Source organism: Alosa pseudoharengus, unplaced genomic scaffold (genome assembly GCF_046254945.1).
Source record: "Alosa pseudoharengus isolate Yale_2024_CS ecotype anadromous, Long Island Sound unplaced genomic scaffold, YU_APseudo_1.1 YU_APseudo_1.1_scf_8, whole genome shotgun sequence".
In the NCBI taxonomy this organism is placed as follows: Eukaryota; Metazoa; Chordata; class Actinopteri; order Clupeiformes; family Clupeidae; genus Alosa; species Alosa pseudoharengus.
The window spans coordinates 36,273,394-36,292,872 of NW_027468870.1; the positions used below are offsets into that span (position 1 = coordinate 36,273,394).

Below are 19,479 nucleotides of genomic sequence, written 5' to 3' on the forward strand. Positions count from 1 at the left end.
AGTGCAAATATGCACACATTTGCCAGTAGATTAAAATCATGTGATTTGTGTGTGTGTGTGGTTTTTTTTATCCAATTGCTTAGCTTACATTTACAATGACCAATGTCAGTGTTAAATCAGAGATCAGTGCCTAATAAGTAAACACATTTGTTTTTATCACTCTAAAATAGAAGATCTCACATGTTTACATGACATGTTTTATACATAGATCTTATTAGTTTTCATGTCATTGGTAGAATTGCCCTGATGTCAAAGGTATAGGCACATGATTCATGACCATGAAATACACAAGTCATATGACAGATGTATATCTGGGTGAGGGAGAGGGTGATCCAAGTTAAGATTTGTTTGGCTATTACAGTCTACACTGATCTTGTGCACTGTGACTGCACAGTCTACAACCAGTGTATACATGAGGGTGATGGTATAAAACTTTTTTTTGTTTAAAATGTATGATTTTAAAATGGCGGGTGAATACAATGGGACATAACATTTTGGTATGAAAATAGTTTATTCAACCAAACGCTATTGCTGAAATTTTGCAGATGTTTTTTCTTGGGTTGATTTCTCCCTCTGAAGCTTAAAAATTATAAAAAGATCTCCTATATGTAAACATTTTAGGTAATAAAACATTACAACAAAAAGGGCATATTTTCATATTTAGAGTCAATGTCTGTATTTAAAATCCAGAGGAAAAGAATTTTAAAAAATTAATCCCTCCAAAAAATCTACACTTAAAAATACAAACATATTTACAGCATAAACATTTTCTTTGCTTTTCTGGTAAGATATTTTTTTTTGTTACACGTGGTGGTGTTTAGTTGTGTTAAGCTATCTGACCGACATTCACGCTCCTCAGCAGGATATGGGCATTTCAAAAGGGGGCAATGTTCCACATTGGCCACAAACACATGACAGTCTTGACTGGCTCGCATTGTTGTGCAGAGACATGCCCTAGGGCTCTACGACTCTGCAGCCTCTGTGGTTTCACTGGGCGGATTCTCTGCCGCGGGCTCTGAGGACGGGACCTTGTCGTCTAAGGACGGGACCTTGTCGGTCACCGTCACCTCGGCCGAAGCCCCCGTGGTCACATCTGGTGAGGGCTCGGGCTTGGAGGGGGATGGCTCTTTGGCCGAGTCTTTGGGGGCCTTGGCGATGACGCTGCTGGCCTCAGGGGCTTTTTCAGCACTGCTGAGTTCGTTGCTCTTGTCCCCCCGGAGCCAGTCGTCGCGGTCCCAGCGGGAGCTCCGCTCGCGGTCGCGACTCCGTTTGGGCGGCCGACTGGGCTCCTCTGTGGCGGTGCTGCTGTTGCTGCTGTCACCTCCTCTGTCGCCTCCTCTGTCACCTCCTCTGTCGCCCCCTCGGTCCCCTCCTCTGTCGCCTCCTCGGTCCCCTCCTCGGTCCCCTCCTCTGTCGCCTCCTCTGTCACCCCCTCGGTCCCCTCCTCGGTCGCCTCCTCTGTCCCCTCCTCGGTCGCCCTCAGGACTCTGCCGCCAGTCTCTGCGATCCCTCTCCCTTGCCGGCCTGTCTCGTTCTCGGTCCTTCTCCCTTTCTCGGTCTCGATCTCTTTCTCTATCCCGATCTCCATCTCGCACTCTGTCTCTGTCTCTGTCTCTATCTCTGTCCCGGTCTCGCTCTCTGTCTCTATCCCGGGATTCCCGATCCCTCTCCCGGGGTTCCCGATCCCTCTCCCGGGATTCCCGATCCCTCTCCCGGGGTTCCCGATCCCTCTCCCGGGATTCCCGATCCCTCTCCCGGGGTTCCCGATCCCTCTCTCGGTCCCGCTCCCAACCTCCTCCTCCTCCACCACCACCACGCTGCTGTTCTTCCTCGTGCCAGTTCCCATATCTCTCTCTACCCTCCAGGCGGTCTCCTCCCCGTCCTTCACCGAACGGCCTCCGTCCCCCAAACCATTCTGGCTCTCGGTCTCGTCCAAAGCCCGGGTTCCGCTCGTTCCGGAAAGGCCTTCCGTCCCGGCCATCAGGCCTTCCGTCCCTCCCATCGGGCCCTTCCGGTCCCGGTCCCGGGCCCCTAGGCCCAGGCGGCCGCAAGAAAGGTGGTCCAGGAGGTCCGAGGGGGCCAGGAATTCCAGGTGGTCCAGGAGGGGGGCCCCCTGGCGGACCGAGTGGAGGTCCCCCCGGTGGTCCTAGAGGGGGGAAGGGGCCTTTCATAGGGTGGGGAGGTGGCATCCCGAAGCCCCCTGGTGGAGGCTCCCGGTGCATCATCTGTGGCGGTCCTCTGGGCATCATCTGAGGGGGCATGGGCGGCATGTTTGGGTGTGGCGGGGGCATTGGGAAGCGCTGCATGTGCGGGGGTGGCATGCCTGGGGGGCGCTGCAGAGGTATCATACCAGGCCTTGCCCCAAGAAGGCCACCTGGAGGGGCACCAACCTGGTTACCTGTAAGGATCAGACAAAAACAAGTCCTTCACATTTGAAGATCTGAAGAATATTTTAATCCACTATCTGAGCATACTGATTACTGAGCATACACAGTTTGCTCATGTGTAAACCAAATAAGATAGTCCAAGGTGATCAAACACCTACCCATTTGTGGAGCTGCGTTGTATCCATCTGCACCATCGCTGTTTCTCGGACCCAGTCCAGCAGGATCGCCTGACGGCTCCTCTGAGGAAAGAGGAAGGAAAAACAAACACACATCACAATGGAGGACAAATAGAACGGGAAAAAAACTGACAGCAGTGTGACTACCTTCAGCAAAGTGATTCATAGGGTACATCAAGTAGACTGTCCTCATTCTGCTACGTAACTCAGTTTAGAATGATAAGCTGTCTCTTGAGCCTGCTGTTGGACCTACTTGGTCTGCTGTACAGATCACCATGTGGGAGGAGTCTACCAGTAGTGTCTGTTTTATACTGATAATATTTATCCCTCACGTCGGCGTCTGACCAGTTTAGCACTCATGTCGGCGTCTGACCAGTGTTCACCTCACAAACACAGTGCCTCATTACAGATGGCCACAAATTATATCATCCATGTGAATTTCAAACAGGTATAATAAACAGGAGTACTGCTGGTCGTTAATAGGTGCTTACCTAGGGGTATACCGGGCCCTGGCATTGGAGGTGGGGGTCCAGAGGCCCCCATTGGAGGCACAGCACCAGGGGGAAGAAATCCTGACAGACAGAAAGTTGAGAGCACAAATTTAACAATTAAAATGATAGATTATATTCATAATGAAGGATTCATGAAGCAAAAAATATGTCTGACACAGTCCGATTCAGCAATGAGACATTGTTCATTTAAAATAAAGCCGTTACAAAGGGTGTACAATCCCATTTTCACTGTGCTCTTTCTGAGTAAACATTTCTCAGAACATCACAGGTGGGTCTTTAAAATCATGCCCCCAGAGTGTAGCACTGTAACTGCCTGACTCTTTTTGATTACCGACAGTAACGTTACGTGGTGACCATGAGAAACAGAGATCTATGTGAAAAATTGCCAGAGTTTTCCTTTAAGTGTGCCACAGAGTCCAAGTCAGAGGCGTGCCGCATACCTGGTGGCCCTGGGGGCATCTGCATGGGGTTGAAGCCGGGTCTCATGAAGGCTGGCGGGGGAGGGGGCACCCCTGGGGGGAAGTTTGGAGGTGGGATACCCATGTGGCCAGGGAACCCTGGAGGTGGTCCTGATCCCAGCACTCCTATTGGCTGGCCTGAAGGAGTCTGAGTAAAGAGGACACACAGGATAAGTAATCATTACGACAGTTTATGTTCATATATTATCCTAGTCTATCCTAGGACACTACACTATACTTAACTATGCTATATTAATATACTATACTACTATTCCTTAAACCAAAGTACTGAAATAAACATTACTAAACACACATAACTAAAATGTTCCTAAAGAAATGTAATTTTTCCATTTACAAGCACTTCCTAAAAAGAGGTCTTACCTGTACAGGTGCAATGGCTGGCTTCTCCTCCGAGGGAGCCGGTTCTGAGCGCCCGTTCTGGGACGCCTCGTCCACCTGGTCCTGCTCACTCTGCGCACCCGGCCACTCTGTGAGAACAGCAGGGAGGGTTTTAGAAAAACAGGCCCTGTGAGCTCGGTGACATCTTTGTTGCAAGCAAACTGTAGCTTACAATCACAATTTTGAAATGTCATATCCTTTAGGGTCACAAGATTCGGTGAAAAAAAACCCCAAAAACCATTCTATCAGCAGTACAGTTTTGAGCTAGTTTACAAAAAACTAGCAGTTTTGAGCTAGTTCACAAAAAAATAACTCCAAAACATGCTTAATGCAGCATCACGACAAGAGACCATCGACTGCCAGTGAAATTCAACAACTTTGCAACGATGGCAGTCAAGGTCAACTAATCGTTATTTTAAAGAGACACAACGTGAGGCAACTACCAATTAGAGTGAAAGACACGAATGACTTGCAGATTATGGCACATCCAAGATACCAAGATAAACGTTGCAAGAAAACACGTTCCGCAGAACACAACCATGATGTATACTTAATATGTTATTATTATAACTATATGTTATTTGAACATGTAGGTGAAATGTTCCCAATTCATTGTTAATATATATATATACAGCGGGGAAAATAAGTATTGAACACGTCAACATTTTTTTCAGTAAGTATTCTTCCAGTGAGGCTATTCGCATGAAAGTTTCACCAGACATTAGTATTAACTTAGGTAATCCACACATATATAAAAATCCAAACATTAATGTCTAAAAGTAGTGTTATGAGTAAAAAAGTGGAATGGCACAGGGAAAAAGTATTGAACACGCTAAGAAAAAGCAGTACACAAACGCAAAGAATGGCAAGGAACAAACTGGAATCTATAAGTAGTTCATAGGTAATGCAGTCCACCGCCATGGCCTCTATGCACGCTCATCCCGCTTGACTCTATTGCTGAAGAAAAAAAAAATATCAAAGCTCGTTGAAAGTTTGCTACACAACATTTGAACAATCCTATGTAATACTGAGAGAATGTATTCTGGTTAAAAATTTAACTTTTCGGATGTCATACTACACACCATATTTGGAGGAGAAATGGCACTGTGCATCACCCTAAAAATACCCTACCAACAGTGAGGTTTGGAGGTGGTGGCATCATGGTGTGGGCTGTTTTTCATCTCATGGTACTAGCAGACTTCATACAGTTGAAGGAATGATGAATGGAGTCATTTTGTTTTGGGAGAATCTTTACATCCACCAGGATGATGAGGATGAGACATGGCTAGACCTTCCAGCAGGACAATGATCCAAACCATTCAGCAAAGGAAACTCTCAATTGGTTTCAGAGAAAGGAAATCAAGGCCCTGACTTCAATACAATTGAACAGTTTTGGAAGTTAACTAAAGATCAGGATTCACAACAGGGACCCCTGAAATCTTCAATATTAAAGGACTATCTGTTTAAAAGAATGGGCCACACTCACACCAGAATACTGTGACTGATTAGTTTCATCATACAGGAAGCTGTCATTACGAATAAAGGCTTTTCCACAAAGTATTTAAGAAATTTCAGTAGGCGTGTTCAATACTTTTTTCCTGTGTCATTCCACTTTATTGCACATAACTCTACCTATGGATTTTAATGTTTGGATTTTTTTATATGGGTGGATTATCTGAGTTAATACTAATGTCTGGTGAAAATTTCATACAAATAGCCTCATTGGAAGTATACTTACTGATTTTTTTTTTTCTGTTCGTGTTTAATACTTATTTTCCCTGCTGTATATATACAAGGATGCCACTTTACCTGGTGATAAGGAGTCTGGGTCCAGTATGCCACCTTCTTTAAAGCCTTCCAGATCCTCCACTTTTGTCTTGTTCCAGGGGATGTAGGTGACCCCCTGTTCCACGTCCCAGTGCTGCTTATACTCAGCCTTGATGCCTTTGTTTAGCGCCCATGCAATCTGGGGACAAAAAAAATAGCAGTTATACTTATTCCAGATAAATGGCAGTTAAACGACTTGCATCAGATTCTAGGTGGCTTAGCGGTGCATTATGACTTACCTTAATGGCTTTTTGGTTGACCTTGAATGTGCCCCTGCCAAGCTTCTGCAGAGCTCTGAACGCATCCTGCCGATGGACCATGACAATGTATGCACAGCCACGTGGAGGAATCATCTATCAGATGCAAGGAGAGGCCAACTTATTAGATGATACTGCGTCATACACACAGGGGTGGGTAGTAACACGTTACAAGTAACGCACATGAGTAAAAAAGTATGATTTTCATATTCCTTTTCCAAAACTGTACTTCTACTATTAATCAAGTAAATTTTTGAGCCAGTAATCTACTTTTTACTCCGCTACATTTTCAATTGCCTTTCGCTACGAGTACAGTGAATTATTGGAGAAAGTATCTTGAGGGAGAAAAGCGCACCGCTCCATCCGTGTACAACGGCATGGAAGAAAAGAAACAGGGTTTCAGAATGCTTTACTACGTTGCCCCGCAATTATAAAAGCAATGACTGGCCTATGTAGAATCAGATGATGTTGTAACCTACAACACAGTAGATGTCCTATATCTAACAGCTCAGTTAACACAATGATGTCTAGCCAGCAGCAGCGTCTTCTGGTGAGACTGCTAGAGTAACGAGACGAGAGGTATGACATGACACAGAAAATTTCACCTATATTCATATCTGGCCAGCATCGTTCAACAATCACATTGGACAAGGAAAGTAGGCCTACAGCTTCATTCAAAGGCAAAGCAAATGCACTGGAAATCGAGCACACAAGTTAGAAAAACCTAGCATTTGTTTATGTAGCTTCAAAGTTGTCAGTGCAGGACAAGACAGAGACGGTCGGCTGGGAAAAAAGATAGCCTACTCTGTCGCTCTGTCCGAGACATGCCTAGGCTATGTAGCCTAAATATAAGCCTAGCCATAATATAGCCATTATTTTTAGGTTACATTGTCTGTATGGTGAAGTTATAATCAGACTAGCAATGCAAAGCAGAAGAATCAGCTGGCAATGGATTGGAAGTGACTGCTTTTCAATCCGTAGCCACTTAATGCTTACTTTGACTATGACAAGATAGCCTAAAGAAATGTGTCAAATAATATTAAAAGTATATTAAATACAATATATTTTAATTGGGCTGTTTCTGTATATGATTAGCCTACCGAGGAGGAGAAAAGCAAACAGGCGTAAAGGATACTTTGTATCCCTTTATAGGGCCATCAAAAATATAAAAATGTAAAAAAAGTAACTTGTTACTAGGGGTGTGATGAGATCTCGTGCCAGGAGATCTGGCGATACAAAAATGTCACGATATTTCTCATCAAGGTACAAATCTGTCTCGTGGAGATGTGTCCAGCTGTAGTCAGCATGACTGACGAGTCTGACTAAATTAGCATAGAAGATGCCCTACTACTTGTTACTTGAGTAATTTATTAACAAAGTACTTTTTACTTTTACCTGAGTAGATTTCTCAGATGGGAATATTTACTTTTAACTAATTTTTGAAGGGAGTAATTGTACTTTTACTTGAGTATAGATTTTCAGTACTCTCCCCACCGCTGCATACACATTAGACTATTAGACTAGTGCATTCCTTGAGAAAACAATTAAACACAGCGGCCATATTTGGCTTAATTTAGTGCAGTGGACGAAAAGCCACTGCTCAAATACATTTGTTTTGGTAGTGCACCAACTACTACAGTGAACAATTGAAGCCGTTACTGTATAAAACTCACATTGATGGCGTCAATCTGTCCAAACTCTTCCAGCAAAGACGCCACATCCTGCTGCTGGGTCCTTTTGTCCAGCTGGCCCACCCATAGGGTCGTGCTGCACACTGTCACAAACACAAGGACAGACGAGGGTCACTACCTAATTATCCACTGCTGAGTCATTAAATGAGCCGGCCCTGAATGTGAATAGAGCTCATTAGAGAGGTCACTGTCTGCCTTTGCAGGTTAAATGAGTTTGAGACATAAATTAATTGTGTGGCCTTACCGCTGAGGGTCTCGTTTTTGAGGGGAGGGAGTCCTTTTTGTCGTCGCTCCCGCTCCCGCTCTCTCTCCTTCCTCTCCTGCGAGCGTGGGGAGTGATGCCGCCTCTCCCGGGACCATGAGCGAGACCGTCGGTGCCGCATCCGTCTGGACCGGGAATTGGATCGGGACCGTCTCCTTTTCGGAGATCTGACCGAAAGAACCCAAACAATTTTTTTGTTTTACAAAACGCTGCCATTGTGTAATGCATAATGCTGTCATTAAATGCTGTTAATGTTTGGCCTTGGCTGGCTGCCGTAGTAGTGTTCCTCACCTGGAACCTGAACGAGAATGGGACCTCCTGTTATCTGGCCAGTGCTTCCGGTCCTTGAGTGACGGAGAGTCAACGCCCATGGAGACATCCTGCTAAGACACAAAGATCTAATGTACAAGCTGCAAAGATACAGCGATCTAATACAGAGGTCCTGTTAATATCCACATACAGAGAATTCACATTGACATGCAGTTAAGAAGTTAGTAATCACAGGCAGAGCTACAATGGCTGTAATTGCATGCAAATGATCACCTTTAAAAATGCACACAAAAAAACAATGTCTCAGTGTGGATCTATACCTGGGAATGTAGGTGCTGCAGGACTAACCTGTTGATGCGAATGCATGTGCTGAGGAAATGCGTTATTCTGGGGTAGGAATCCCCCTGGGAAGCCTGGAGGCATCCCAGCTCCCTGCTGGGGCTGGGCCATGGGAGGCTGCCCCATGGGAGGCATCATCCCTGGGTAGGGCTGGGGTGGCATCATGCCAAAGCCCTGGAGCTGCCCATTCGGAGGTAGAGGGACCTAACAGGGCAAAACAGGAGATAATGTTGTAATTGGTTTTCTTTTTTTTGCGAAAAAGAGAAAACACTTCTTACGCAACAACTAGGCATGGGGGTTTTGCAATGCTGAGCTCATATCAATAACACACGGATAACACAAGCCATGCAGAATACAGGGCTCCAGAGTGCGACCAATTTGGTCGCATATGCGACCTAATTTTTCAAAAGTGTGACTAAAAAAAATCAGAGGTCGCACCGGTGCGACCAGCTATTCGAGAGAGGAAAAAGTGTCCGCATTGAAACTCTACCTTTGGTTCAATAACAGACACATTTTTGGCCAATATCGTGGTTTAAACAAATCACAGATAGTGAAGGGCGGGACCTCCCCTCTGATTGGCCGTGGCCCAGTGCCTATGCGTAAATTTGAAAATGCGTGTGCTGCAGAGAGAGAGAGAGAGAAAGGGAGGTCAGAGACCCGTCAGATAAACAGAGTGGATGTAGTTGCATTACAGTGTGGTCACATAGGCCGAGATAAATGTCCCCTCTCCCCACTGCCTTCCAGCGGCTGGCAGCAGCAAACCGATCAGACGAGCCCAAGATGATGATCAAGTTTATCGTTGCCTACTGAAACTTCCCTTCACCAAGTTCAGTCCGAAATAATTATTCACCAGAAAAATAGTTTGAACGTAAACCCGACGTACAGGAATGCCACTTGCGCCAAATTTATAGTCATTGCAGATGAAAAGACGTCTTAAAATTGCGAGCAATGCATACAACGACTGAACGACAGAGATACAGATATCGCAGAAAAGGAGTGCGTCATTGACCGCAGTTACATGCAGGGAGTAACCCGGTTTTCAACAGCAATATTCGTTTTGCGCGCGAGTTGTGTAAACTCATTCTGATGGCATCAATCAATTTAATCCGGTATTTGGCGCAAACCGAATATCGCTGCTACATTTAAAGCCCGAATATTCCCTGCATGTATACAGTGGTCATTGTGTAAGGTGAATTGAAAGGACACATTTAGATAGAGCATGGCAAGTCATTGCAATAGCCTATAATAATAGGCCTACCATTTCGTTACTGCATTAACCCTGTTCTTATTGAAAATTTAAAAATACTAAAATTAAAAAAGTAAATTGCATTGTGGGGCTGTCAAATGATTATTGCAATCATCATTGCAAAGTCACATAAAAATCCCCCAGGCTACTTGGAACATCTCTTTAAATTGTGCTCAATTCTATGGAAGATGCTAGCATGGCGAGCTGGTTTAGCCAAGGCCTAAAGATCATGAAGGATAGTATGTAAAACATTGAGCCATGAGATGTGCAGTTTGAAGCCCTTAAAAGATGTGCACTGTTAATTTACTCACTGTTATTTTTATTTAATACATCTTGAGATGTTTTAAGTTTAAATTTCAGCTCAGTGAAGCACTTAAAGCCCCAACACTTCATTAAGTTACTTTTCTTGTAGAATTGTAAATCATAAGTCATAGGACAACCCAGATAGGACAGTAATTAAGGAAAAAAATTGAACCTGCTGCGGTGTTAAATGCGATGTGGTTGAAAATTTGGGTGCACCTAACTTTTGTGCTGGTGCACCTTAGAAAAAAAGTTAGGCGCACCAGTGCAACCAGTGCAAAAAGTTAGTCTGGAGCCCTGGAATACATTATACCCCATGTCTTCTTCTGCTGTGGATAAACCCAAGACATCAGGTGCATCCTACATGCTGTAAAATATACATTGTACAGCATGTAGGATGAGCCTGACATCATCCGATCACAACTGGCATGTGCTGTTACCTGTTGTGTGGCATCATGTGGTTTGGCCATCATGACCTGCTGGAAGTGATCCATGTTGGGGAGTTGAGAGGGGTGTTGGGAGAAGCCGGGGGGAAGCTGCTGCTGCTGAGGCTGGACGTGCTGCGGATGGGACATGCCGTCTATATGACCGCTGTAAAGAAACAACACGGTACACAACCCACTGTTAATAAACATGTCTGAATCACCGGCTTAGAATTAGAGGGCTCCCTTGTTTATGTTACATTACCATGACTAAAAAACTAAATGCCTGATAGGAGGGATCCATTGGACAGATAAATGAGCCATCCATGGTGTCATATATAACCTGAACAACTTCAAGTAAAAACAGAGGTACTGCAAAAAATGCAGTTAACTTATAAACCCGACTACGTTAACTCAGAACACATGGCTTTGATTAGCTAAAAAAATGAAGCCATATGGCTCTACTATTATGAGCTTCACCACTTACTCCACCACTAATTTCACTATTTAGCCAGGTTTTTCAGAAACAACTTTCTTAGAACACCTCCCAGCCGTATAACCGAATATCACGTGAATTTGCAAGGGACTCATAAAACCACCCTTCATAAACTCCTAAACATCTCTCAACAGAGAGCACCTATCCACACAATGCTCATAACCTTTTGTCCATCTGCACTATTGCTCAACATCCCATCTGTAGCCACATGCTATTTTTGAGCACTTTGCCCATTAGCTCATCTCTTGTCCAATTATAGGTTGTCATGGTGCCGAGAGGTGGCCGAGGTAGGGCAGTAAATAGGTCAGGACGTACAAGACCGGCTGGGACGAAGGCGTCTCGTCCTTTTTTACATCGTCTGCACCCTCGGGCTCGTCATCGTAGTCGAAGCGATCAAGGAGCGTCTGCAAAGGAAAAGTCAGAGGCAATCAGTTTATCCAAAACTGTAAATAATTCAATATAAGTGCAACATTTCAAACCTGCTGCATAACACTAGGAATACAGAGATTTATAACAAAGGAATATGATTTTTTCAAGGTAATAAAAACCTCAAGCTGAGATAAAATGAATGACTTGGTATGACTCTGAGAAGAGACTGAGTGCTTTTTTAGTGTTAGGTGTAGGGTTGGGTATCGATTGGGTTTTATCCGATACCGGTGCTAAATCGATACTTTTAAAACGGTGTCGGTGCTTAAACGGTGCCTGAACTGGTGCTTTGTTTTTAAAATGTTTTAAATTAAAACGGTCTAAAGCATGAATTGCTTTTTTTTTTATTGATAAGACAAATTTGAACATGAAATTGAACTGTTATATTCAATTTACTATCAATATCTCATAGCTCCTACGAATAATACATTGAAATGTTAAAACAGCTTGCCATGCATGCACACACAATGGTAAGCTCTGCTTTCAAGTTTACCCAGTGTAGGCGGTTTGCCATAAGGCAGTGTTTCCCCTACAATGTATTCAAAGCGGCGCAGCACCGCTCCTGGAATTCAAGCGCCACTGCAAAAAAAAGTTGCCTAATTTAAAAAAAAAATAGACGCAAGTGAACTTCAGGAACAGCTGCTGTTCGTTCAGGTTTAATGTCAACAAATAATAGTAGGCTAACGTTGAAGGCGCAGTCAGGGATTCCACAGGAGATCACGCTTGTTTGTGTTTATGTTTAAGTTTATTAGCAGATGCAATTTTGTGCAAAAAAACGTAGCCTACATTATGTTAACCAAGGAACCAAATTAAACACGCCAGCGAGATAGCTCGCCCCTACCTTCAGTAGCCTATTCCCAGATAAATCCACGGATTGTTTCGTTTTTGTTTGTGATTCAGGCAATGCTTTCAAGCCCTGTGTTGCTAACATACCTAGGCTGTGAAACTAAGGTCTAGCTAGCCTATTGGTGGGTTTAATTGAATTTGAGTAATAGGATACGCAAGCATTTACATCTGAGATAGTTTGTAATTCCTGTAGAGCTCACCAAAATTATAGATATGATACAAGACACTTATCTGCTATAATCCAAGATAGATTTTCTTCGAATTTTTGACCATTTATTTTACCAAATGACATGGGAAACATAATTCATTTCATCCACATATTCTTATGCACCATGCACAACAACGCTACTAAGTTAGCTTAAAACCGTGAGAATCAAGCCAGCGTCACGGGCCGTCACGGCATTAAACGATCAACAGCACCGCTGCTGGAAAAAATTCTAGGGGGAACACTGTAAGGTATATTAAAACCACTTGCCATAGAACTGCCAGGTCATGGACAACGGCATTTGCAAGCAAGCTAATCTAACAGGGACTCTACTTTACAGTTAATTCAGTGTGTTCCCAAATGCTTAAAAAAATGTCATGTCTTAACCCATAACACGCAATAGTGTGTTGAAGTGTGTAGATTCCCAGCGCTAGCCTAGTAGGCATTTTAACAGCAACTATGGCTATACGCTAACACCAGTCAGCTGAGTTTAATTAGCAATAACGTACGGAGATGGTTTCGTACCCACTTTGACAGCTCAGTGACGTATGTAACCTACATATTTATGTTTTTGCCAACTAACTTTTAACATGATCTTCATATTCATTGTGATGCTATATGGGCCTCATGCACATGAAAGATTAATATCATGCCATTATGTTGTTCAGAACACACCGTGAAATAAAGTTTTCACCTTAGAACTTTGCTGATAACATTTCAAATAAATGCCAGTTAGTGCATTAGCAAGGATATTGTGTAACATATAGGCTACTGTTGTTGTTGTTTCATAGCCTTTTGCTTGTGTGTAGTTAGGCCCACTGCTAGATTTTGACAGGAGCTCGCGATATCGCTTTAAAGTAAGCTACTTGGGCTCACGCAAGCTGTCAAACATTGTCCACTCGCCTATGTGGTGCACCCCTCTGGTTCATCCTGTGTTTATGTTAGCTAACTGTATCTGGATGTGTTGCTATCAGAGCAAGACGTTAGAGATGGCACATGACATGCAGTGATGCCTCGTATAAAAAAATAAAAATAAAAAAACGCTATTTAAGCACCGAAATGAGGCACCGAAATCCACGTTGTTATTCGATGCAGTTACTATCGTTTGCGTCGGCACCGGTGCCATATTAGAACCGTGTTTCGGTGCCCAACCCTAGTTAGGTGGGAGGCTGAAGCATCTGCCAACACAACACAGATCTCTAACCCTCAGAGTACAAGAGGATACTGGATAACGAGGCTGTGTTTCAGTTGGGTCTGTGTGACTCACAGTGTCAAACGTGGCCTTTTCGACAGAATCCTCCAGGTGAGGGGCCATGGAGACGGGCGTGGGTGCCGCTGGGGGAGCAGTGTGTGGCTGCAGGGTCATCTGAGCTGGCAGGCTGTTGGTGAGGGCCGGGGACTGGGGCTTCCCGGGCTGCTGGAAGGTCTGTAGCATTTGCTGGAGCTGGAGTTAAAGAGGGAGAGACCATTTCAAGGTATAAGGGTTGTTCCGTGTCAAATCAGGTGCCGCTATCAAAGTGCATAGCTGCACCTGTCTCAGATGTTGTTGAAACCTTGTCTTTATTATGAATGGGACCCAAAACCAAGGCCTTGAGTTTGTACACCAAGCTAATTTCTTTTCTGTAAGGCCTTCTTTTCTGTAAGGCCTTAAAAATGTGCAAAGAGAGTGACACTAAGGGTCATATAAACTTGCTTTTTGTGCACATTTGGTGTCATTACTATTTCACTTGCTCTAAATTCTAATGCAGTAGTTGAGTGCAGTGACTGCAGTGGCGACTGACCTGCTGCCCTTGGGTAGACTGGAAGAGCTGTGCTACTGCAGCGAAGGCGTCAGAGTTCTGAAGTTGAGGCACGGCCGCGGCAATGGAGTTAGCCGTCACAACATGATGTTCCGGAGCTGTGACTGCGTGAGCTTCCGGCATCTTCTTCATCGGGATAGGAGGGGAAGCTGTGAAGGAATGTGATTAACCACATGTCATGATAACTCCCTTATAAAGCTTACACTTAGCAAATATTAGCAAACTCCCCAACAAGAAGAACATGAAGGTCCATGAGATATGTAAAAGTAAGACCATGTAGGAAACTTCTAAATGTAAGGCTCTACTGGTGGCAATGCTCTAAGGTCGGTCCAAACACCATAGCTAAAACAATTGGTTTAAAGGGTTCTTATAAAACAGACCATCCACCATTATAATATAGTGGTGATGCTTGCAAATCTGATAACGCACACAACACGCGCTAATTTGCAAATGCATTTCATTTTAATGTGCTACAATGGCATTTTCCAAAAGATCTCTGGTTTGCCATTACTGTTTATGGAAGTTTCAATAAAACAGCCAAAAGCACACAAGCTCCTTTATCAGCTTGAAATGATTACAGCAACCCCATGCGGTAACAAATCACTATAGCAACCACATACACAACCTCACCTGACACTGTTATTCTGATCAGAAAGATCTATAAACACTGTGGTATTTCGAGGTGACCATGAATGTTACCTTTATTTCTCCGCAACAACAACTAAAAATGGACACTGCTGCTTGATCTGGCCTAACGACCCATGAGAAACCAGAGCGTCAATTGCACTTCAACTTCAAGTTGTTTTCAACCCATCAGCCTTGTGTACTACATCTACATGTTTCTTGCTCCACATAAGCTTTCCTGTTCCACAATCAAGAGGAGTCCCTCAGCAGTTAAAGACCAACTCTAGGATTTGCAACAGCAGCTCGAACCTTTGGCCACGTTCGGCAGTGCTGAGGCATCAGTGAGTGTCTCACCTCCATTGGGTCCCGCTTGGTCCTCGTCGGCCACCTCAGCCGCGCTGCCGGACCCTGTGGCCATGTCCATCAGAGGCTGGATGATCTCGATTTTGAACACACCATTCTTCTGCCATAGGTTCAACACACGCACAATCTTACTCTGTGGAAAAAAAGACAAAAGAGGATGGACAAAAATAAATATTTCATATAGGTGTGCTAGGGTTAAGAGGAATGATTGTGCGCCTGGCTGGATAACTTTATATATGATTACAGGTATGTTTTTAGTTTAGAATGCACATGAGATAGATATCTGCTTATAGCAGAGATGCTAACGGTCTAATCTGATTCAATGAGCTGGAGCTAAAAGTGCTACTGCCAGACTCAGAACGGCTGGATGAACGGGGGAAAGGTAAAACTCAATTGTTTAACTCAAGGGGAGGTGGAAAATGAGTGTATTTCCCCAAATGGTGGAATATCCCTTTAACATGAATGTGTGTAAATGCAGACCAAACACAGTAAACACTACACTATGTTCAGGGAAAAGTAAGGCTCCATGATGGACAATCCAGAGAAACCCCAGTAAATCAAATTGGACTTTCATATCATCCACCAACAATTTTACAGCTGTCACAAATTACATTTAGAGTTTTAAAAAGTGCAGGTGACTCCTACCCTGTCCTCCGATGGACACAAGCAGAGGTTCTCGAAGGTGCCTGTTATGTTTTTGGTGAACCTGGGCCCAAACACGTCCTTATCTGCTCCAAACTGATGCCGTGATTGCCTCACGATGGAGTCCACCACGTACAGCCCTGGAACTTTATACTCAGGCTTGCACTACAGGAGACAACATGAAAATCAATGACTGCATTTTTTTATATCATTTGAATCAAATTATGTGAGGAAATCCATATGCAGTGTTGGGCAAGTTACTGGAAATTAGCCATTAGTTAAAGTTACTAGTTACTTCTTTCAAAAGTAATTGAATTACTTTACCAATTAATGTATGTCTAAAGTAATTAGTTACTAGAGAAAGTAACTTTTGAGTTACTTTTATGTCTGCTTTTAAAATGTCAATGTGAACAGTACTGAACAGTCACACACAACAAACATAATTTGTAGACCTATTTATTGTAGTCTCAACCCTTCAAATCAAACAGTAGCCTTGTACATGAGTTCTCAAACTTTTACTTTTGAAGAACCAGCTCAATAAGGTGTTCCAGAGAAGTTGTATGTTGCAGACAAATGAACCCATAAGCCCATGGATGTCAATTCCGATGTAAACATTGCCTAGTGCAAATAGCTCAAGTCGTTATATTGTAGGCTATTTGTGGAGGATTCTTTATTTGGAAAGTGAAATCCACATTTTTCTCTCGTGTTAAACTTCCGTGCGTGTCTGTGCCAAGGCTATGTAGGTATATTAGTGTTGTGTTGATGTTGGAAGAATGTAAAATTAATATAACAAGGTTTTTGCGCACTAGGCGAAGAAGAGCAGAAAGATTAACAATGTGCCTACTGCACCACTTTACGAGATGGAAACAAAAGGGAAAGGTGTTTAAGATGTCCATTTAAATTGTAGCCTTCATTTTTCACACAAGATAAACAAGAGTATCGCGAGTAACGAACTCATTTAAATTTCAGTCATTGTAACTGAGTTAATTGTTTTTAAAAAATACTTTATTATATGCTCGTTATCGCTAAAAGTAGTGGAATAACGCGTACAGTAACACGTTACTTTGTAATGCGTTACTCCCAAAACTGTCCATATGTAACAAATCAAGTATTATTACTATATCATTATTATATGTATTTTGAGAAAACATATACAAATCAAAGCTTAAATCAATGACACAAACCTTTTTGATAAACTTTTCAACAATCTGGACGACATGCTTATACAACTGCAAAAAAAAAGTAGAAATATTAATTGGGTGCAAGTCAAGACTATGATCACAGTGAGTGGCCTTCAGGATAAGGCTCTTTATGCAAGAATGATCAAGTGAAACTGGGACTGCTTCCTCTACAATCAGCATAGCTCTACTACATACCTTTATAGCTTTGATGGCAGACTTTGTGATGGAGATCATCTTTGCCCGAGAGATTGGGGGCTTTGAGTCCATCAAAGAGAACAACTGAAAGAAACCCCAAAAACATAGCGTGGGAAAACAGGGAATCAATCAACACAATGTTTGATATCATGGTTAATAACATGTCCACCAATATGAGGGCATTTAATAATCAAGCTGCTGGTACTATCTGTACAAAACATTAATAATTGCCATCCCATGAGAGTGCCTGGTGTACAGGATTTAATGCACAAAAGACAATCCAACAGTGACTCATAAAAGGCCCTATTCTTTGTTGTGACCATCAGCTCAGCTATGGCACTGTTTTTGTTATTTTTCAGTCAGTGTTGTTTGCTGTAACGTTGTGTTTTTATTTTGAAACATGTCACTTTTAATTTGATGCAGATACAATTTATGTTGCAAAATTCCATGCAATGGGGCAAGTTGGATGAGACCTGCAGTGTCATCCATTCAAACGATTTCTCTTGATTCAGCTTGAGGATACACTTATGTGAATCGTACTACTCTGCATCAGCATTACTCTAAGCAGCATGTGTGTTTGGCTAACGTTACTGGTTTGCCTGTCTTCAGTTCTGTCCTACACACACTTCCAAATAAGATGAATATTTTTGAAAATATGCCCTGTCCTAAGGTGCTTAAAAATTAGCAAAACATGTACATGTTTATACCGATATACATGTTTTAGAGGTTTAACGTACATACAATTAGGGTTTAACACAAAACATGGTCATATGATGAACAATTGTCATATCTCGCGCCCAAACAAACTCCCTCCATAGAATTTTCAGAGAAGTGGTAAACGTTGAGGTCCACTTCTCAACTACTCTCGGGAAAAGCTAACCTGCAGACATAGTTTCTCCTGTCATCCTTTATCCATTCCGTATCACAACAGAAACAACTCTCCTCGTATTGTTGACTGATCAAAGGCTGATGCGGGTCAACTGGTAACCACTCCTTTGGCCTCCCCTCTCATAAACGGCAGTAGAAGAGCTTTTGATAAGTGCTCCCAACTCTATAATACATGCATAGAGTCGTGCATAAGGCATGCAACATCCAAATTCCTCGCTGAAGTTACAGCTTGCTCTAGCAAGCTAACGTACATTTTCAACCCAAATCATAACGTTACCATGCTAGGTCACCTGTAAGCTTGCTAACCGATGCTGTCTAAACTAACGCTACCCATCTAATGAAGCAAAAAAGTAACGTTGTGTTTGGTCGCAAAGTAGCTCTTCCAGTGTGGTAATATTGAAAATCGAATAACATTTGCATAGTGGGGTTGCAATTTTCTTTAGGGAGCCAACTCACAGGTCCCATAGCGTGATACTGTTGGCTAGCAAACGTTGGTTGAACATACTTGCTAAACTCTACTTTACTCCGTGAGCCAGTTATCCTAGCTAGCTAGCCACATATCAAGCTAGCCAACGATGCAATGTTTGGCACTTCTGAAAGCACCTTTGATTAAACAACATGTGGCGGTTACTTGCAAGAGTATGATTCCTTTCGTGGAGCAGACGTAATGTACTGTAAAATAACTACATTTACACAACAGGCCTTGAGCGCCAGTTGCGGCCTTCCACCCCACACAGCCAGAACTAGCTTAGCAAGATGGTCAAAGACAAACATAGCTAGCTAACAAGCTAGCTGCTAGCTAACTTCAGTCACTCTAGCAATCCTCATCTTCCCAATGACTGTACCAAGGACAGACTAACCTCATGGTTAAATGCATTGACAGCGTCCATGGTTCCCGGCCTCGGCTACGTATTCCTTTATCGTGCAAGATAAATGTATATTTACACTCCACCAAGAGGCCGGCCAAACATGTCCGCTTGTGTTAGTGGTGGTGGCTCGACAAGCAGATAGTCGGCTGGTATGGTGTGGTAGCGGTGGACGGGCGAAGGGCAGGACGGGATTGAATGGGTTCCACTGTTCACCGGTGGATGGCAGTATATTGTCATATATTACAGAGCCGTATACAGCTCTGATGTATTACTGCTTTGATTTACGATTATGATGGGGTAACTAGACAATCATAATTTGGACAACAACGTGTGAAAACGTAAAAATCTGACGCATTGAAAATAAATATATTGTAGGCTATATTGGCATGTATTCCATTT

General features: G+C 43.2%; 1 protein-coding gene across 2 annotated transcripts; it reads right to left on the reverse strand.

The window, feature by feature from the left end:
* Positions 1-492: 492 nt before the first annotated feature.
* Positions 493-19,211, reverse strand: scaf4a (SR-related CTD-associated factor 4a). Of its 2 annotated transcripts, none has more exons than XM_076273787.1 (20): positions 19,072-19,211; positions 17,324-17,407; positions 17,132-17,176; positions 15,951-16,112; positions 15,297-15,438; positions 14,301-14,467; positions 13,787-13,963; positions 11,358-11,446; positions 10,565-10,715; positions 8,588-8,782; positions 8,261-8,349; positions 7,952-8,136; positions 7,690-7,790; positions 5,999-6,112; positions 5,742-5,898; positions 3,915-4,021; positions 3,516-3,681; positions 3,055-3,135; positions 2,546-2,626; positions 493-2,398 (listed from the first exon to the last, which is right to left on the reverse strand). In XM_076273787.1, the coding sequence occupies exons 1-20, from the start codon at positions 19,099-19,101 to the stop codon at positions 963-965; spliced, it is 3,759 nt and encodes a 1,252-aa protein (XP_076129902.1). In that variant the 5' UTR covers positions 19,102-19,211; the 3' UTR covers positions 493-962. The 2 variants fall into 2 exon arrangements, with proteins under 2 accessions (XP_076129902.1, XP_076129901.1); XM_076273786.1 differs by having other exon boundaries at positions 8,261-8,352.
* Between the last annotated feature and the right edge of the window lie 268 nt (positions 19,212-19,479).